The sequence below is a fragment of the Monodelphis domestica genome, chromosome 1 (genome assembly GCF_027887165.1).
Source record: "Monodelphis domestica isolate mMonDom1 chromosome 1, mMonDom1.pri, whole genome shotgun sequence".
Taxonomy (NCBI): Eukaryota; Metazoa; Chordata; class Mammalia; order Didelphimorphia; family Didelphidae; genus Monodelphis; species Monodelphis domestica.
Genome location: NC_077227.1, coordinates 154,967,108 through 154,985,208, shown reverse-complemented (window position 1 = coordinate 154,985,208; position 18,101 = coordinate 154,967,108). Strand labels below are relative to the sequence as shown.

At 49.3% G+C, this 18,101-nt stretch overlaps 1 protein-coding gene across 2 annotated transcripts in view; it reads left to right on the top strand.

Annotated features, from left to right (window-relative positions):
- The first annotated feature begins 1,047 nt into the window (after positions 1 to 1,047).
- RBPMS2 (RNA binding protein, mRNA processing factor 2) overlaps positions 1,048 to 18,101 on the top strand; it is a 60,444-nt gene continuing 43,390 nt past the window's right edge. Inside the window, exon 1 of one of the 2 annotated variants that reach the window (XM_007479558.3) lies at positions 1,048 to 1,491. In XM_007479558.3, coding sequence (XP_007479620.3) covers positions 1,399 to 1,491 — 93 coding nt within the window. In that variant the 5' untranslated portion in view covers positions 1,048 to 1,398. The remainder of the gene's footprint in view (positions 1,492 to 18,101) is intronic. The other variant, XM_056808448.1, reaches the window with a different exon arrangement.

Here is an 18,101-nt window from a genome sequence, read left to right as displayed (position 1 = left end):
TCGTGCCCAGGGCTAAGTGTGGGACACTGCGCGTATTTCCCTTCGCCCCTCCAGTCCTTCAAGAAGGGGAGAAGTCGGAGCCTTATCGCCAGTCTCTCTATTACCAAAGCAGCCCTAGTTCGGGGTAGGTCTCCTTATGGGGGAGCTACGGCACCGGAAGAGGGAAGCGGGGAACCCGAACCCGGAATTCTTAAGGAGATGGTGGGCAGGTGGCTGAGGCTCGAGGGCGGAGTGGGGAGTCGTTCTTGGGCTGTCACCCAAGCCAGATTTCCGAATTGGAAACAGAACACAGGTGTTCAGGCACCCGATTCGCTGACCCTTGGCTCTGAGGCCGAGTACACAGCAATACCTGCCCGCACAGAGAAGACAGTGATCCCAGACGGCCACCCACCCCTCAATTCGTCCTCTATCCGAGATCCCTCTAAAATCATTAGTCGTCAGGTCTCCTACGTTCTGGAAATTCTTTTTGTCAGTAACGCATAAAAGTCGGCAGAAATGGGGAGAAAGGGAAGGTTCGGGGATGAAGGATAAGTTGGCCTTCGGGGACCCCAGCATACCCGGGGCGGGGAAGAGAAAGGGAACTAATTCTTGATGTCTGGGGAGAAGCTGCGAACCTGCTGGCAGGACTACCCACATATCATTGGGGTCTTTCTGCCGGAGGGAGAGTGAGGTCTGACCCCACTTTCCTGTGGGAAACGACCCAATGGCGCGCTGTCTCTTTAAGAAAGTTTGATTCATCAAAGCAAGTTCATCAAAGTTTTCGTGGAAAAGGGGAAGAGGAAAGAAAGGAGAGAGAGATAGAGAGAGAGAGAGAGAGAGAGAGAGAGAGAGAGAGAGAGAGAGAAAGAGAGCGAGGGGGGGGGGGGAACCCTACAAGAACCCAACTTGGCGTAGTCAAGGGGGCCGGGGAAAAGTTTGAAGCCGGAGGCGTGGATTGGCTGCGGGTTCCCCAGGAGACGATGATGCAGGGCGGGCAGGGGGAGGGGTTGGCCGGGCCCCAGCTGTGGCCGGTTCTCGGCCCCCGCCCCCCGGCCGCCCTTCCAGGCCCCCGCCCCCCGGCTGCCGCCGCTGCCGGCGCACTCGCCGGTCGCTGTGAAAAGGCGCAGGCGGCAGCCGTTCCGGCTCCGCTCGGGTCCCAAGCGCCTCCCCGCGCCCGCACTTCTCTTGCTCCGGCTGCCCGCACCCGCCAAACTTGATGTGACCCCAGCCCAAGACGGCGGCTGCCCCACTCACTGCCCCGCACGCCTCCCCCACCCCCCTCCACCCCGCACTCCCCGGAGCGCACGGGCCACTGACCACCCCCCTCCCCCCACTCCACTCCACTCGGGGCCCCGGCGCCGCTCCCCGCCCCCTCCTCTTGCCTCTCTCCCTCCCTCCTCTTCAGCCCCCTCCCGCACCATGAGCAACCTGAAGCCGGATAGCGAGCACAGCACCAGCACCGGCACCGGCACCGGCACCGGCTCCGGCATCGGAGGCAGCTTGGAAGAGGAGGTGAGTGAGGAGACTGTGAGCACTTGGTCAAAGTGGAGAGGGAGCGCGCTGGCAGCCCTGGGGTGGAAGGAAGGAAGGGAGCGGACTTGTTCGCGCTTCTGCTGCCCCAGCCCGTACCAGAGGCCCCTTGAGTTGGGCCGGAGTGGGTGGGTGGAAACACTCCCATGGGGAAAATATGGAATTCAATCGCTCCCCCTGGTGTCCTCCCTTCCTTTCTTTCTGAAAGCCTCCCTGTCCCGCGGGAAGAGGTATGAGTGAGATGCCGGTCGCTCCTTGGCGAGGCTAATCCCTCCCATAGATCACTGCCTCTACTGCCCTCCCCTAGGGTCACGGGGCCGAGGGGCTCAATCCCCTGCAGGTGGGGCAACGCCCCAATTGGCGTGTTTCACACTCCAGTCTCCTTCCCACTCCCTTCCCCCTCCTACCCTCGTCCGTCTCCTGTGGTGCTTCCCGGATGGCCCGGGACTGTTTCAGTTTGCTGGAAGGAGCTGTAAGGGATTAGCCAGTTGGGCGGGTCTCTTGCTTATTAGGGCTTCCTTCCCTGCTGTCCCCTTGCATCCTGACCTCTCCCTGTGACCTTGAAGTAGTTCAAGCTCTCTCGGTACCCCCAGAGTCCAGGCTTCTTTGCCATGGAGGGCACTTCTACTACCACCCCGCCCCGCAGGGGCTAAGAGAGCTATGGCACTGGACCTTCCTTGGGCCGGCTGGAGAAATGTGATAAACAGAGGGGCGCTGGGGAACTGGTGGCCTGGGACCCTTTCTTTCTCTTCGGCCACCCCTACTCTCTCAGCCAGCTAATTCTCTTTAGGGAGATGATAGTGACAGCTTTAGGTGACTCTTGGAGGGATTCACACAAGTGAATGGGGTGATATTAACTTTGTTGGTCAGTGATGTGTAAGACCCAGGAGTGTGAGGCAGTTTTCTGGAACTACCAGCAGCTGGGTGGTTAATGGGATGGGGAGACCATGATGTGTTACAGGATAAGGTAGACCAGTGAAAAACTGAGCACTGAGTGTGCCTAAAAACAAGCTAGGAACGAGGATAGATAGGACTTGACTTGTCTGAGAATAGCCTTGTCCCCATATGGCTTACTTTTATCATCCCTAACCTCTTGCTGTGTCACTAAAGGAAAGAGAGACTTTTTCCTGCCCCCATCATCCAACAACATTCTGCCTCTGACCACAAAGGGGATGGGCTGGTTATCCACCTCAGACTCCCTTCCTCTTGGCATAAGATGACCACAAGCCCCCCTCTTGGAAGAAGGGGTAGAAAGAACTGCCCACATTGTATGTAGGTGGCCATCACTTCTCTTCTGCTGAACTGGCTCCCCCTTACTCCACCCAGATACCCCTAGGGAGAGAGCATCGTGTGGTGTGTTTGGCGCAGAATGGCGGCTGAGGTCCCACCCCACTAGGCTGGATTCTGCAATGTGGGAGGGATATGCTAACTGTGCCCACTCTTTGGAGAGCTTGTCTAAGATCATCATTCTCCATTTCCCCTCCTTCCTCCCAAGTCCAGCGAACCTTCCACCAATAGTGAGCCCATTCTGAAGAATCTAGGTCTTGGGGTGGGGAGAGGGGATAATGCCCAGCCTCTTTCTTGTTCAAGGTGGGGAAATGAAGTGCTGGATAGTATGGGCACCTGAGATGGTAAAGTAAGATGTAGCCAATTTAGCCTTTTGCCATTTCACTTGGCTGGGAATAGCTCGTTCTTGCCCAAATCCACAGTTGCTTTCTCAATTCCCAAGGTGTTGGAGATTGAGGGAATAGAGCTCAATCCCCACTGTCTCTTGGCTTATTTAGAAAGGGTTTGAAGGAAGGATGCAAAGCCTCTATGGAAGCTGGTCATGGCCATCAGGAGATTGTTCATCTCTCACTGAGCTCAATAAAGGACTTGAAGACGGTCCCAGGCTTTCTTTGGTAGAAGCCATGAGAGCCAAGCAAAGTCCTAAATTCCAACCCTTTGTCCGGTGTGAGGTTAGATGAATATGGAGAGGTTAACTAAAGTGACCTTCTCGGGGCCGCTAAGCCAGTTTTGGCACCCTCAGCGTTATTCCAGTTGGATTGAGCCTTTCCTAGAGAATAAACATCTCAGCAGTTAGACTTTTTGGATTCAAGACCTCCTCTGGACTGAGGAGGGCCGTAGCACCCTGGCTGGTCCCAATTCCACCACTGGCATACTTGAACAAGTGGTCTGATCTAGTGTAGTAGGGGAGCTACAGTTACACAGTCTGCTGAGTTCAAACCAGAATGTGATTGTGTGGTGGGAAGAGAGGAAAGGCTGCTTCCATTTGGGAATGTGGAGATACTAGGTTTTACGAAGAAGTGGCCTTAAAGGTGGGGATGATGGAGGAAACCCACAGTGCAAGCAAAGGTACAGTCTGGCTCATGCTATGGCTGGGTCATTAGGTGAGGGGGAGAGAGAGATTTCTGACTTGGAGGTCTGGGTTTGGCTCAAAACTATCATTTTGGGAGGTAAGACACCTCTTAGAGCCTCAATTTCTTTGTAAAATGGGGGTGATACTCTGCAGAACCTTTTTAATTTGTGAGATTCAAATGAAATAATGGATGTAAAGCATTTTGCAAAGGTTAAAGTGCTATATAAAATCAGTTATTGGGCCCATGGAGGAGAATGGGAGGTAGGAAAGAATAGAATCTTGCAAAATTAGGCTGAGATCAGAGCATAGAAGGCCTTGAATGTCAGACTAAAGAGTTTGAGCTTCGTTCCTTGGGCAATAGGGAAACCCGCAATAGACATTTGACTAGGAAAATGGTATGATCAGAGCTGTGTCTTAGAAAGAATACCATCCTAGCTTTGTATAGGGGAGACTGGAGGCTGTCCTAATGGCTTGGGGTCAAGGTGGGATGGTGGGAATGAATGGCATTAGTAAACTCAGCCCATGGCTAGGATCCAGGGGAAAGGGAGGCTGAATTGACTGATAAAACACTGGCAGATACAGAAAACTAATAGTTTTTGGATTTGGCTCATACCAGGATACAAAGATTTCTCTCATGAGTATAATCTAATAGCTGGATTGTTGTATTTTATGGATGAGGAAATGAAGGTCAGAGAGGAAGTGACTTGACCAAGGTCGCATAGCTAGCTAGTGGCATAATAGGAATAAACTCATGTCTCTTCTGGCTCCCAGCCCAGAACTCCTTCTGTTAAACCTTGCTGCTTTATGTTAACTGAGATTCTAAAGATCCGAGGTGTCACTATAAAGTAATGTGACTACCTTCTCTTATAAACAAAAAAATCCAAATGTCACCAAGATGTGTGAATGCCAGAGAACTGTGGCATCTTCATGTTGTTGCCATTGAAAATGTTTAAAAATTGGTTGTGTGAGAGTGGATTAAATCTCAAAGTCTAGTAGGGAAATGAGTGTCTAGGCCCTAAAACAAGACATAACTATATATAAGGGGAAAAGAGAAAGTTCCCTTTCCTACTAAACTGGTTCTAAAGGCAGTCTCCTAAAAGGAGTTTTTTTTTTTAAGCTTTTAATATCCTTGGAATAAAAAAATAAGCTCGGATACATAAGGTCTGGTTTGCTTAAAGCAATGCTTTTTTAGTCTGGGGTCTATGAAATTTAAAAAGATATATTTGAGAACTTTGAAATATAATTGAGGTCTTTTGCAATCTTATCTATTTTATTCCTCTTAAAGACATTGTGAGAAGGGATCCTCGGACTTCAGCAGACTGCCAAAGAGGTTCATGATATGAAAGCTTAATCTTCTGGTTTAAAGCAAGCATATTGCATGCTGTTAGGTTTCCCTTGTTCTGACACTAAAAATGGGGTTCTGGGAAATGAGGTTGGGCATGCCCATTGGCTCTCCTGTTCCCTTCCACCTCCAGACAGTATTGATGAAGGGACTCTTCAATATGGATGAAAACATCTGTGAGGATGATCCTGAAATTGTGTTCTGGACTTCTCTAAGATGGTAAAGGACAATTAGGGTTTGGGGTAGGCATTGGGGGAGGTAAGACAAAGGACTAAAGCAGCAGCAGTCAAAGTATGGTCTGGATACTCCCCCCAAAGTCCCTCAGACCACCTCAGTAGGAGACTGTTTCAGTGGGTGTGTGAGAACAAAACTTATTTTCATCACAATACGAAGACAATTGAGTTTCTAGTATAGTAAATATCAATAAATATATAACCCATATAAACAAAAGCTCTTTGGGGGGAGAGTTTCCAGTAATCAACAATATAAAAGGTCCTGAGACCCTTTTGAGTTTGAGAAGTGCTGGACTAAAGTATCAAGTCTTACAGACTCTTGTTCTTTCTGAGTACTTTTATGGCCCTTACAGATACCCAGTGGCAGTGTGGGGCTGTGATTAGAGTACTGGGCTTGAGGTCAGGAAGACCTATGTACAGATCTCTAGCCATATGAAGAAGGACAAGTTTCTTAAGCTCTCTGAAACTCATTTGACCCACCTGTAAAAATGGGGATAATGCCTGGCGTAGCTACTTCCTAGGTCTGTGGTGTGATTTAAATTTAAATTTTTTTAATATAGAATGTGCTTTGCAAACCTGAGGGTGTCCCAAAAGTCTTAGTGCCATTTGTAGTTTAGTAGTGTGTAACTTTTAGTTATTACTCTCTCAGCATAAAAAGAGCCCTGGATTTAGTGTGAGAACCTGTGGGATTCCTCACTCTGTGACTTGGCATATGTTACCTTGGGCCTCAGTTTCTTCACTTGAAATGAGGACGTTGAGTTGTAAAGACTATGACAAATTCCTTCTTATTCTGTGATTTTCTTCAATTTTCTTTTGTAAATCTTCCACAGAGGATTCACTTGGCACGCCCAGTACCTGGCTTGGGTTCTTTCTTCATGCTATCAGCAGTACTAAGTCAATCCAGCTCTGATCCCTCACTTTTATTTTATTACTCAGGTGGTTCCAAGCCTTTTTGCTTTTCATACAAGTCCTACCTTTCTGGTCATATATCTTACTTACTCCTCGTCACATACTCTTCCACCCAGTGACACTGACCTCCTTGTTATTGCTTCATCAAAACAGGCATTTTTATTGGCTGCTGCCCATGCCTGGAAATCTCTCCCTCCTCATCTCTGCCTCCTAGCTTCCCTTAAGTCTTAGCCAAAGTCTCATCTTCTGCAAGAAGCCTTTGATCATAATGGCTTCCTTCTTGAGACACTACCCTCCTCAGTCCATCCTGGGTACGTCTTGTTTGGCCACAGTTGCTTTGGTTATCTCCTCAATTAGACTCACCTTTTTGAGTAGTAGGGACTATTTTTTGCCTTCCTTGGTGTCTCTGTGTTTACTTAGCACAGCGGCTGGCACATAGTAGGTGCTTAATAGATGCCCATTGATTGACTTGATGGTCTTTTATATCACTCCTATGTATTAGAACATCTGAGGTGATCCTGGACAAGTCACTTAACCCCTATTGCCTAGCTTTTGCTGCCCTTCAGTCTTAGGATTGATTCTAAGGGGGCCTTGAGGTGGCTCAAGTGATAGAGAGCTAGGCCAAGAGACAAAAAGTTCCTGAGTTCAAATGTGGCCTCAGATATTTCCTAGCTGTGTGACCCCGGACAAGTCACTTAATCCCCATTGCCTAGCCCTTACCACTCTTCTACCGTGGAGCCATTATTTAGAGTTATTCCTAAGACCAAAGGTAAGGGTTAAAAAATAAATAAAAACAAAAAAAAAGAATATCAGGGAAGAAGAGAGCTCAGAATTGCAGCACCTGGGGCTCATTGAGTTGATAGAGGAGTAAGGATAGTAGTATCTGAGGTGGGACCATTCCTTTGCATTTAGAAATATGGAAGAATTGAGGGAAGGGGGAAACTGGGGTATTTGGAAGGTGGAGGAGGTGATTGTGAACTTACTGAGGAGGCAGGGAGATCGTCCATAGATCATGATGGCAGCAGGATGGAATAAATCTGAAAAGACAAAAGCAGTTGCTGGTGGAGTAGCGGTGACAGAGAGGAAGCTTTGAAAGAGGGTAGCTGGAAGCAAGGCCTCAGCTGATTTTTCCTTCTGGTCCTTTGGGGGGCGGGGAGGGCTGGGGGTAAGGAGCACCTAGCCTTGAAGAACTGTCCAGGAGAAGTGCTATATACTTCAAGAGAAAGTTGGGCTTCAGAGAGCACCAGATGGTCAGAGTAGGAGCAAAGCAATAGGGTCGTGGATGGAGAGTCAGATGAGTCACGAAGGGTCTTCCAGCTCATTTATTTTACAGAGAAGGAAATTGAGGCCCTGATGTGAAGTGACTTGCCTAAAGTCTGATGGCTTGAAGGTCAGGTTCTTGGGTTTGCTATATTTTTTCACTGCCCCTTGATAGAGCAGGATTCCAAATGGCCCAGTGGAAATGGAGAATGGAAGAACAGTGAGTAGAGCTGAGTTTATCATGGGGCAGAAGAGCAGTGGTAGCTGATGGTTTGGCCATCTGCTGACTTTGGCATGGATTTCTTGCAAGGGTTGATGGGAGGGAAAAGGGAGACCAGAAGCGTATCCCTCTCTGGTCTTGGTATCTGGAAGCATGTTCTGCAGGTAAGGGAATATGTCTGTGTTTGGAGTAGGAAGATGGCACCCCAGGGGTGCCTGATAGCTAAGGGACCTGGAGGAGCAGCCGCTTGGGTTTGGGTGAGGGAACTGGGAAGTGGCCAGGCTCAGGTCAGTGAAGAAAAGTGTCTTCCTTTCTTCCTTCCTTCCTTCCCTCCTTCCCCTACAGAGAACAATACTGTCCCTATCTGCTCTGGCTTTTTCAGAGCTGGAACCAGAATTGCATTTGGACTCAGAGGACCTGGCTTTGAACCCTGGCCATAAAACTTAGGAGCTGGGTGATCTGGGGCAAATCACATCAACCTCCCCATGACTTAGTTTCCTAATTTGTAAAATGAGGAATTAGGAGTAGGTGACCTCTGAGATATCTTCCTAGTCAAGAGCTATTATCCTTGTGACCTTTTGGGTTAGTTACATGATTTAATTGGTTGTAATAGGAAATGTGATTCCGTAGTTAACTAAGGAGTACTGCTGCTCCGGCTCTTACTGTAAGTCCCCGCCAAACATACCTGCTAGCTTGGGCCCGCTATGTCTTCCCCAGATCCATCCACCCTCTTGGGAGCAGGGGAAGCCGGGACTGTGTCTCCTACTCCTTGAATGTGGTCTCAGAAAATGCTCCTGGCCACATGTAAAACCCAGGGGAATTGCGCATCGGCTACGGAAGGGGGTTGGGAGTAGGGGAGGGAAAGAACATGAATCTGGTAACCATGGAAAAATATTCTAAATTAATTAATTAAATTAAAAAAGAAAAGAAAATGCTCATGTCCAGTGCTATGTTTCAGGGGCTTACTGCAATAGGCTTTGGTTCTGGGTTCTGGCTTAGTGGAAGGACGCTTCCTGTGTTCTGATGTCCTCTCCAGGGTCCCAGGACTCTGAGCCCCTCTGGCTGGGGAGGAAAAGGGGAAGCAGCTTCCATACTTCAGGCCCCCCAGCCAGCTGCTTATACAGCCTGGCCAGAGATGACTCAGGGGTGGCTGCTGCCTTCTGCAGCCTTAATCTAGCCTCTCCTGGCCAAACTTCGAAGCTCCTCTAGCTGTGGCTACATCTCGTCCCTTAGTAACTTTCTCCTCAGTTTGGGCTGATGAAGAAGGATTTGTAGGTGTGTGTGCACACACTTCATGGTTTGACTCAGTAAATTTGGGTCCTGGTGACCCAGGTGGGATGAATTCATTTCCCAGAGACTGGTACAGCTGCCCCAAAACTCCGGGGTGTGACTGGAGGCACCTTGCTTGGCTCGGGCACTGCCCAAAGTCACCAGCTTAATAGCCTGCTTGGTAGGTAGGTGCCAGTGTTTCACTTAAGGTATGTGCAGGAAGAAGGGAGTGTTCTATCAGGGACAGACTAGGTAGGGACCAGCTGGGTTGGGAGTTTAGCCCTGACACCAATCCAGTATGTCACTGGGCCAGTTACACAGCCCCAGAGAGCTTAGCCTCCTTAGTTAAAATGACTGCACCTTCGAAGAGCTGTTGGGGCTCTCAGAGAAGAGTATATATCATGTGTCCCAGGGCAGCGAGATAGAGTCGTGGATAGAGCGCCGGGTCTAGAGTTGGGAGATCCTGGGTTCAAATGTGGCCTCAGACATTTCCTAGCTGTGTGACCCTGGGCAAGTCACCTCACGCCCATTGCCTAGTCCTTGTCATTCTTCTGTCTTAGAATTGATGCTTGACTAGAATGGATACTAATATAGAAGGTAAGGGTGTAAAGAAAACAAAAGTACAAATCCCAGTGTAGCCCCAATGAGTAAAATGCTAAGATACAAATTCATTTCCCTTATCTTCTGTCTCAGAATAGATTGTTGTATTAAATATTCAAAATTCATAAGCATTCATTCCAAGACATTATTTGAGATTAAGTGACTTGCCCAGAATCACAGTCAGAAATGTCTGAGGCCATATTTGAACCCAGGATCTCCCACCTCCAGGCCTGGCTCTCTCGCCACCTTTATGCCCCTTCCATTTAGTTTTTTAAACCCTTTGTGTCCTGGCCCCTTCTGAGGTTTCCAGTTGCTTCCTCTTCATCCTCCTCTACACGCTCTATGATACCTGATGCGGTGCACAAGACGTTCCATCCCCTCTTCACTGCTCTTCATTGCTCGCCGTCCGTGCTCGGATTTTCCCCTTCCCTCTGAGGTGACCTGCCTTCCTATAGCGTGTGGGCAGTTTTTCATCTTGTCTGCGTTGGCGTGCCGGCCCTCTACGTGCCCTTCTTTCATCCCTCGTGCCTAGAACACAGTAACCACCGAAGCCCTTGTTGGCTGTTAAAATGTATATAATCCTGGTCCAGCCCAGAGCAGAGGTAGAGTATCGAGCAGTGAACTCCCTCCCTGGTGAAGGAGGGAGGATGCTGCCCTAGGAGGTGAGAGGCCCTTAGGGTAAGGGATACAGGCAGCTCTTGGGGGGAAACTTCCTGTCCGTGGAAACTGACCCCTTCTCTGGCACGCCAGAGTTCCAGAGACCTCCTTGGATCAGGGAGATGTTAGTGACTTGCCCAAGGTCCCGTGGCCACTCTGTTATTGTAGGACCAGCCTCTTAAGGGAGTGTTTTTGGGCTTGGAGGCTGACTCTGCCTGCTGTGGGAGCTGCCTTGGGACTTGGGTTAGCGTGGATGTAGGGGCTGCCTAGGAGGTGTTAGAGGCATCCTGACCTCAACAAGTCTCTTGAAGCCTGGGATGAGGAAGGGCTTACCTCAAGTGTTTGTTTGAAAACAGCGAAGGCCTTTTATCCTTTGCTGAGAATGGAGGCCAGGCGCCCATCGGTGGCTGTTAGACCTGTCTTGAGGGTTTCTGGCTGCTTCAGCCTAGAAGCTGGCCAAACTGGTCATCCCTTGTTCTGAGGGTTCTAGTACTTCTAACAGCAGCGGGGGTCCCAAATGAGAGCAGACAGTGGCGGATGAGACCAAAGACTTAAGTTTCTTTCTTTTTTTTTTAACTTTATTTTATTTAATTAGATGATTTAGAATAATTTTCCCTGGTTACAAGACTCATGTTCCTTCCCTTCCCTCTCCTCACCCCCTCCCATATGTGGCACACAATTCCACTGGGTTTAACATGTGCCATCGATCACGACCCATTTCCTTCTTATTGATATTTGCACTAGGGTGATCTTTTAGACAAAGACTAAGTTTCTCATAGCCCCTTGACTTGGTTTGCAGTGCAAGTGAATGAATTGTTCTGTGCCTCAGTTTCTCAACTCATAATGGAGCTCTTCTGCCTTGGAACCAATACCTAGTATTGATTCTAAGACAGAAGATAAGGGTTAAAAAAAAAAAGGAAGAAGAAGGGCTATGCAATTGGGATTAAGTGATTTACCCAAGGAAGAGTCTGAGGGCAGATTAGAACCCAGGTCCTTCAGGCCTAGCACTCTATCCACTGACCCACAGAGCTGCCCCCTTTGTGTTCTTTTGCATTCATTAATCATGACCTGCTCCCTATAAAGAAGGTGATATTGCCCCTTGATTTGGATTTTTAAAACAAGACTCTAATTAAATGACTTTCCCTGAGGCCTCACTCAAGATTAGAATTCAAGTGTCCTGTGTGCCTGTCCAGAGCTTGGTATTAGAGCCCAGTGCTGCCACCATGTCACCTAGGTATTAACCTGAGAAGTGGTCCAGGGAAAGCTGGGGTGTAATGAAGAGCCCTGGCCTCCAAGTTAGGAGGAGACTCTTGGGTTCTGTCGACAACTAGCTGGGCGGCTTTGTACAAATCTGTTAACCTCTCTAGGACTCCTTTTTTTCCCTCATCTGTAAAATGGGACTAACTCCAAGATTGCTTCTGCCTCAAAATCTCCACACTCACTCATACCTATCAGCTCATTCATTTCCAGGGTAAAAGCCCAGCCCAGATCACTGAGGATGGACTGGTTGCAGGTCAGGAGCGCTGGTGCTTCTTCATCTCTGGTAGGCAGTGTAGAGAGATTGGAGAACTGCATCAGGGTCCAGGGGGCTTCCAGAAGAGTTAGAAATCCCCTTGAGTCCCTGCTGGCCCCCCTGCCCCCCCGTTGTACCAAGAAAGCCATGATGGCTCAGGTGCAGGGGTGCTAGCAAGGTGGCTCACACCATTTCCACAGCCTTCAGGGGCTGGGAACCACTTCTTGGGCCATCTGCTGCTCCTTCCCAGGACCAGTGAAGGAAGAGGCCATTCATGCTTGGATAAACTGAAAAGCCCAACTGTCAGAAATCATCAAGGCAGGATAGATGGGCAGTACTTTAAGCCGACTTGGGACCAGGTTGGGGGGGGAGGGAGGAAGGGGGAGAGAGAGGGAGAGAGAGAGAGAGGGAGGGAGGGAGAGGTGGGGGATAGGGGAGAGGGAGAGAGAGAGAAGGAGGGAGAGAGGTGGGGGATAGGGGAGAGGGAGAGAGAGAAGGAGGGAGAGAGGTGGGGGATAGGGGAGGGGGAGAGAGAGGGAGAGAGAGGTGGGGGAGAGGGGGGAGAGAGAGAGAGGTGGGGGAATAGGGGAGAGGGAGAGAGAGGTGGGGGAGAGGGAGAGAGGTGGGGGAGAGGGGGGAGAGAGAGAGAGGTGGGGGAATAGGGGAGAGGGAGAGAGGTGGGGGAGAGGGAGAGAGAAGTGGGGGATAAGGGAGAGAGAGGTGGGGGATAGGGGAGGGGGAGAGAGAGGAGGGGGAGGAAAAAAGAGTCTATTGGAGTCATCTTCCTGGGCATTCGACCCCCCTTCTTTATCCTATTTGCCAGGTTTCATTGCTACTGAGGTAATCCCACTATTCTTCCCTGCCCAAGAGCACTCCGGCTTTTTCAGCTTCTGGGCTGACAGACATATTTTGCTTCTTCCAATTGAGTGGATGGCACAGGAGAGGGAAAAAAGCTATGGACTCCAGCAACAAGCCTTTTCCTGACTTTAGCTCCTGGCTAAAGCAACATTCCCCAACCTGGGAAAAGGGAACCTCAGGCATCTGGGGACCAGAGCTGGGCAGAATCTCTTCCCTGGGGTTGAGTGTAATTTCTGAAGGGCTTTGTGGTTTCTTTCCCCCAAAGACAAAGGCCTACCTCAGGAAGACCTTTTTCTGCTCATCCTGTTTTATTGAAGTTTTATTCCTAGGATCATAGACTTAGAGCTAGGAGAGGCCTTAGAGACCTTCTAGTCCAACCTTCTAATTTTACAGATGAGGCTAAAAGGGGACTTGGATAGTGTCACGTAGTATCTGAGGCAAGATGTGAACTTGGGTCCTCCTGGCCCCCTAAGTCTAGCTCTCTCTTCTACTGTGCTACCCTTTGCCATGTATAGAGTCCTTCTTGAGGGATCATAAGTGAAAGAGGCAGGATTTGAACTTGGATTCCTTAATTCCCAAAACCAAGTATTCTTTCTCTTTGACCATGTTACTTTATTCCAGAAAGTAATCTTGGAGTAAGACCAAAATTGAGTTTTTAGGTGGATTAAAGGATTGGATTGTCCTGTTGGCTTGAGTATTCATGGGGTGCTAGGACCATCCAATCCTTTTCTGGTGAACCAGGGCTAGGGTGGGGGTGGCATGAATGGGAACATCTTGGTCCCATGAGTCTATAGAACAGAATTTTCAAATCTTTTGGCGTGTCATGGACCCTTTTAGCAAATTGGTGGCACCTTTTCTCAGCAAATGGTCTTAAATATGGGGGGAAAATTACACGGGAAACCAATTATATTGAAATACAAGTATTAGGTGATTTTATTATTTATTTAAACTCTTACCTTCCACCTTAGAATCAATACTGTGCATTGGTTCCAAGGCAGAAGAGTGGGAAGAGCTAGGCAGTGGAGCTTAAGTGACTTGCCCAGGGTCACATGGCTAGGAAGTGTCTGAGATCAGATTTGAACCCAGGACCACCTCCCATCTCTGGGCCAGACTCTTGATCCACTGAGCCACCCATCTGCCCCCTATTAGACTATTTTAAACAAATTCACCCACCCCAGTTTAGGAATCTGAAATACCCACCCTTGTTCGGCGAAGAGAAAGCAGTCCATTGCCGACTGGCCTTCCCAGAATGCTGGGGGGCCAGTAGGAACGCTGGCTCTAATGACGCAGTCCCTGACCAGTTGCAAGAGCTTGGGCCAGTCCCTTAACATTTCAGATCCCCAGTTGACTCCTGTGTGAAGTGGGAATCCTCCCTGCTCTGTGTGCCTCCCAGGTCTCTTGGCAGGGCTAAGTGAGATCACTGGGTATCAAATTCCTTCCAAAAGTAGAAAGTGCTGTCCCGTGATGAGGTGGTGGTGCTGCGAGCCTCTGTCGTGCCCCAGCAGTTGGAAAATGGAGGGAAAAAATAAGCGTCCAGGTGCTTGGTTCCTTCCTCCGGGGCTCCCTCAACTCAGAGAACCCATCTTCAGGCCTCGCCGCACCTAGAGGGGCAGCCGCTGGGCTGAAACCAGGATGGTGGAGCAGCCCGTCCCTGCGCCTGTGGCTTTGCCCCTTCCCTTTGTGAAGGACAGGAGCCCCTTGGAGCGGGGAGCAGAGCGGGGCTCCGGGGGCTCCTGGGTACGTGGCCCAGCCGCCTGGTCTCCGTCGCCCCCCTTCCCTCTCCCCGCCCGTGCACGGTACTTGCTCGTTCCCTCTCAGTGCCTTATAAGTCCCGAGTTTTGCAGACTTCATTGCTGCATTCCATCCGCCTCGCGTCAAGTGGCCCAGCTCTTGGGGGAGAGTAAAGCTCAGCGAGGCAGTCTGGTGCCTGTCAAAAGTGGGCCCCGGGGGTGGGGAGGGAGGCAGAGCAGGCCCCAGAGAGGATGGAGCCTTTTCCTCTCCCCTTCCGCGGCTTACTGAGGGAAGGGTGCCCGGGAGGGAGCCGGCGCACGGCCCGTCTCGGGGCTCTTCCGCTGCCTTCCTGGTACCCCAACAGAAGCCCTGGAGTTCCGGCTCCTCTGGATGGGTGACCCGCTGAATGACAGCCTTCCAGAGCAGCCAGTGGGGGGACAGACTCAGGAAGGTCTGGCCGCTCTTCCGGGGGTGCCAAGCTAGAGCACCGTTCCTCTGGATCGCATTCCTTTTCTAGCCAAAGTACCTCGTGCATGCATGTCTGCTCACGTGTATGTGCTTAATGTGTATCGACATGGACTTGTGCATACACACATCAGTGGTGTGTACCTATAGTGCACATATAACATGGTCATTTAGTCATTTCAGTCTTGTCCACCTCTTTATGACCCCGTGTGGGGTTTCCTTGGCAAAGATGCTGGAATGGTTACTATTTCCTCCTCCAGTTCAGTTGACAGATGAGGAAACTGAGGCAGGGTTAAGCGACTTACCCAGAGTCATACAGTAAGTATCTAAAGCCAGATTTGAATTCAGGAAGAAAGTCTTCCAGACTGGCCTTCTATCCACCATGCCACCTAGCTGCTCTTAATATATTTTATATTATAAATATATTCTAAAGTGCCTATTATAAATCCATATTTTATATATTTATACGTATTCTACAAGTGTGTGTGTGTATATATACATATATATACATATATGTATATATACACATTTTTTTTAAAAATAAAATCCTTGGAATGGAAAGGGATTTCTTTTCTAATTTTTTTTTAAACCCTTACCTTCCGTTGTGTATTGGTTCTAAGGCAGAAGACAGGTAAGAGCTAGGCAGTGGGGGTTAAGTGACTTGCCCAGGGTCTCACAGCTAGGATGTGTCTGAGGCCAGATTTGAACCCAGGACCTCTCCTCTCTAGGCCTGGCTCTCCATCCTCTGAGCCACCCAGCTGTCCCCTGGAAAGGGATTTCTTGACAGGCCCCCACACTCAAACTAATGCCTGTGTAGGCCATTGGGAGATGAAGAACCAGAGGTGTACCAGTGTGTGTGACCCCAAAATCCTTTTCTTCTTTGGGGGAGAGGAAGGGATTTCTCCCTAGGAAGACCCTCCCTCTCTGGTTCCCCACCCAAGCAGGGGAAAGAAAATGTAACCCAGATGCAACGGTTTTTAATGACTTTCTAAAAGGGCCTCTTTCCTTCCTTCCTTCCATGCCCCCAGTTTTATATAGCCGGCTGCACGGGGTCTGGGCGGCGGGGAAGGAGAGAGGAGGAGCTTACAAGAGCCTTGTTTTTCCCCTTTCCGAGGTCTCGGCGAGCCTCCCTCCATCCTAAGTTGTTCTTCTCATTCAGATCCTCCTCTGTGGCCTGAAGTTGAACCTCCAACTGGCCCACGTCGAGGGTGCGAGGTGGGGGGGCTGCACTTGGTAAATCCAGACTTTCCCCGTCATGGCTTGCCTCCATAGGCTCTTGGGAAGGTTCTGTACTTTCCAGAATCATCCCCCGGAGGAGTCTTCAAAATAGCGGCCTTCGGACGAGCCGAGCCCACCATCCCTTCCTGCGCCCCTCGGGGTGCTCGTCAAGCCCCCCGGCGCCTCTCGAGGCTCAGCTCTCCCGGGAAGACGGAGCGCCCCGGGGACCCGCCGTAGATGGAGGGCAAACTGGAGCGACGCTCAGGGGGAGGTTCCCGAGGGGCACCGGAGAGCCTCGGAGAAGGTGGGATTTAGCCGGCGAAGCCAAGAGGCAGAGATTAGAAAGGCAACAAACACAGCAAGGAGACCTGCATCCCTGGATCTTGGAGCGAGTCCCGGGAGGAGAGAAGTCGCGCTTCAGGCGACACTCAGCCCAGGGGCTGGCACATTGGTCGCTGTCCGGTCCTATTTAGGGTGTTCTTGGCAAAGGTCCTGGAGTGCTTGGCCGGTTCCTTCTGCAGCTCGTTTGACAGCTGAGGAAATGGAAACAAACTGGGTGAAATGACTCGCCCAGGGTCACACCGTCAGTAAGTTTCTGACGCCAGATTTGAATCCAGTTTGATAAGTCTTCCTGACTCCAGACCCAGCCCCGCCACATCTTAGCTGCCCCTGGCACCGCGGAGCTGCTGCTTATCCATATTTATGGATTAATATTTCGTAAAAATAGGACTTGGGCAAATATATTGAGGCATATTTTTTAATCATCGAATTCACTTCTGAAATGTTTTAAGATTTCCCGAGACTTTATGCTCCCCAGTGATCCTGTGAGGTAGATGACACAATAGTGATGTCCTCATTTCATAGATGAGGAGAGGACGCAAAGGGGAGGTGAAACGATTTCTCAATTTATAGTAAGTAGCAGAAATGGAGATTAAAGCCTGATAGAATGATCACAAGTCTGGTGTGCGTTCTGTTACACCCCACCGCTTCTAACTATGTTAAACAAGCTTCTCTGGGGCCCACAGCTCTCACCATTGGCCATGGCAGCCTTCGTGTTTCTTTTAAAAAAAAAAAATTTTTTTTAAACTCTTACCTTCCATCTTGGAATCAATACTAAGTATTGGTTTTAAGGCAGAAGAGTGGTAAGGGCTAGGCAGTGGGGGTTAAGTGACTTGCCCAGGGTCACACAGCCAAGAAGTGTCTGAGGCCAGATAGTTTGCATTCCTAGTCTTGAGTTCAAATTTGATCTCAAATACTTAGTAGCAGTGTGACCCTGGGCAAGTCATTTACCCTCTCTCTATCTGCGTGTTTTCTCGTCTTTCAGGAGATAGCCTCTCATTTCTTCCAGCTCGAATCTGTGATTAAATCCTAACCTTGAGGTTTTCTTACAACTCAGAAATCCAGACCAAGATCTTATCTGGGAGCAGAGACAGATGAGGGAAGGCCATAACTATTCCCAGTGAACAACCTAAAATGTTAAGGAAAACCGAACTGTTCCTGTAATTGTTTATAAGTTTTGGGGGGAGTTGTCTAGTTTTAACCTGTGCTACCTCAAGGAGAAACGGGTGTTCTTACCTTTCTAGTGTCCTTGGACTCCTTTGTCAATCTGATGAAGCCAATGGACCCTTCTCAGAATAATTTCTTTAAATGTATACGAATATTCTATATAGACTTGTGAAGAAAACCAGTTACATTGAAATATAGTAATATAGTTGTCCAAAGATAAAGGTCGTGGATTCTAGGTTAGCAACTCCTGTTCTAGAGGGGGGAAAGTTTTGTTTTCTGTTTTGTTTTAATACAGATTTTTTATTTTAAACCCTTACCTTCCATCTTAGAATCAATACTGGGTATTGGTTCCAAGACAGAAGAGTGGTATGAGCTAGAAAATGGGGGTTAAGTGACTTGCCCAGGGTCACACAAGCTAGGAAGTGTCTGAGGTCAGATTTGAACCCAGGACC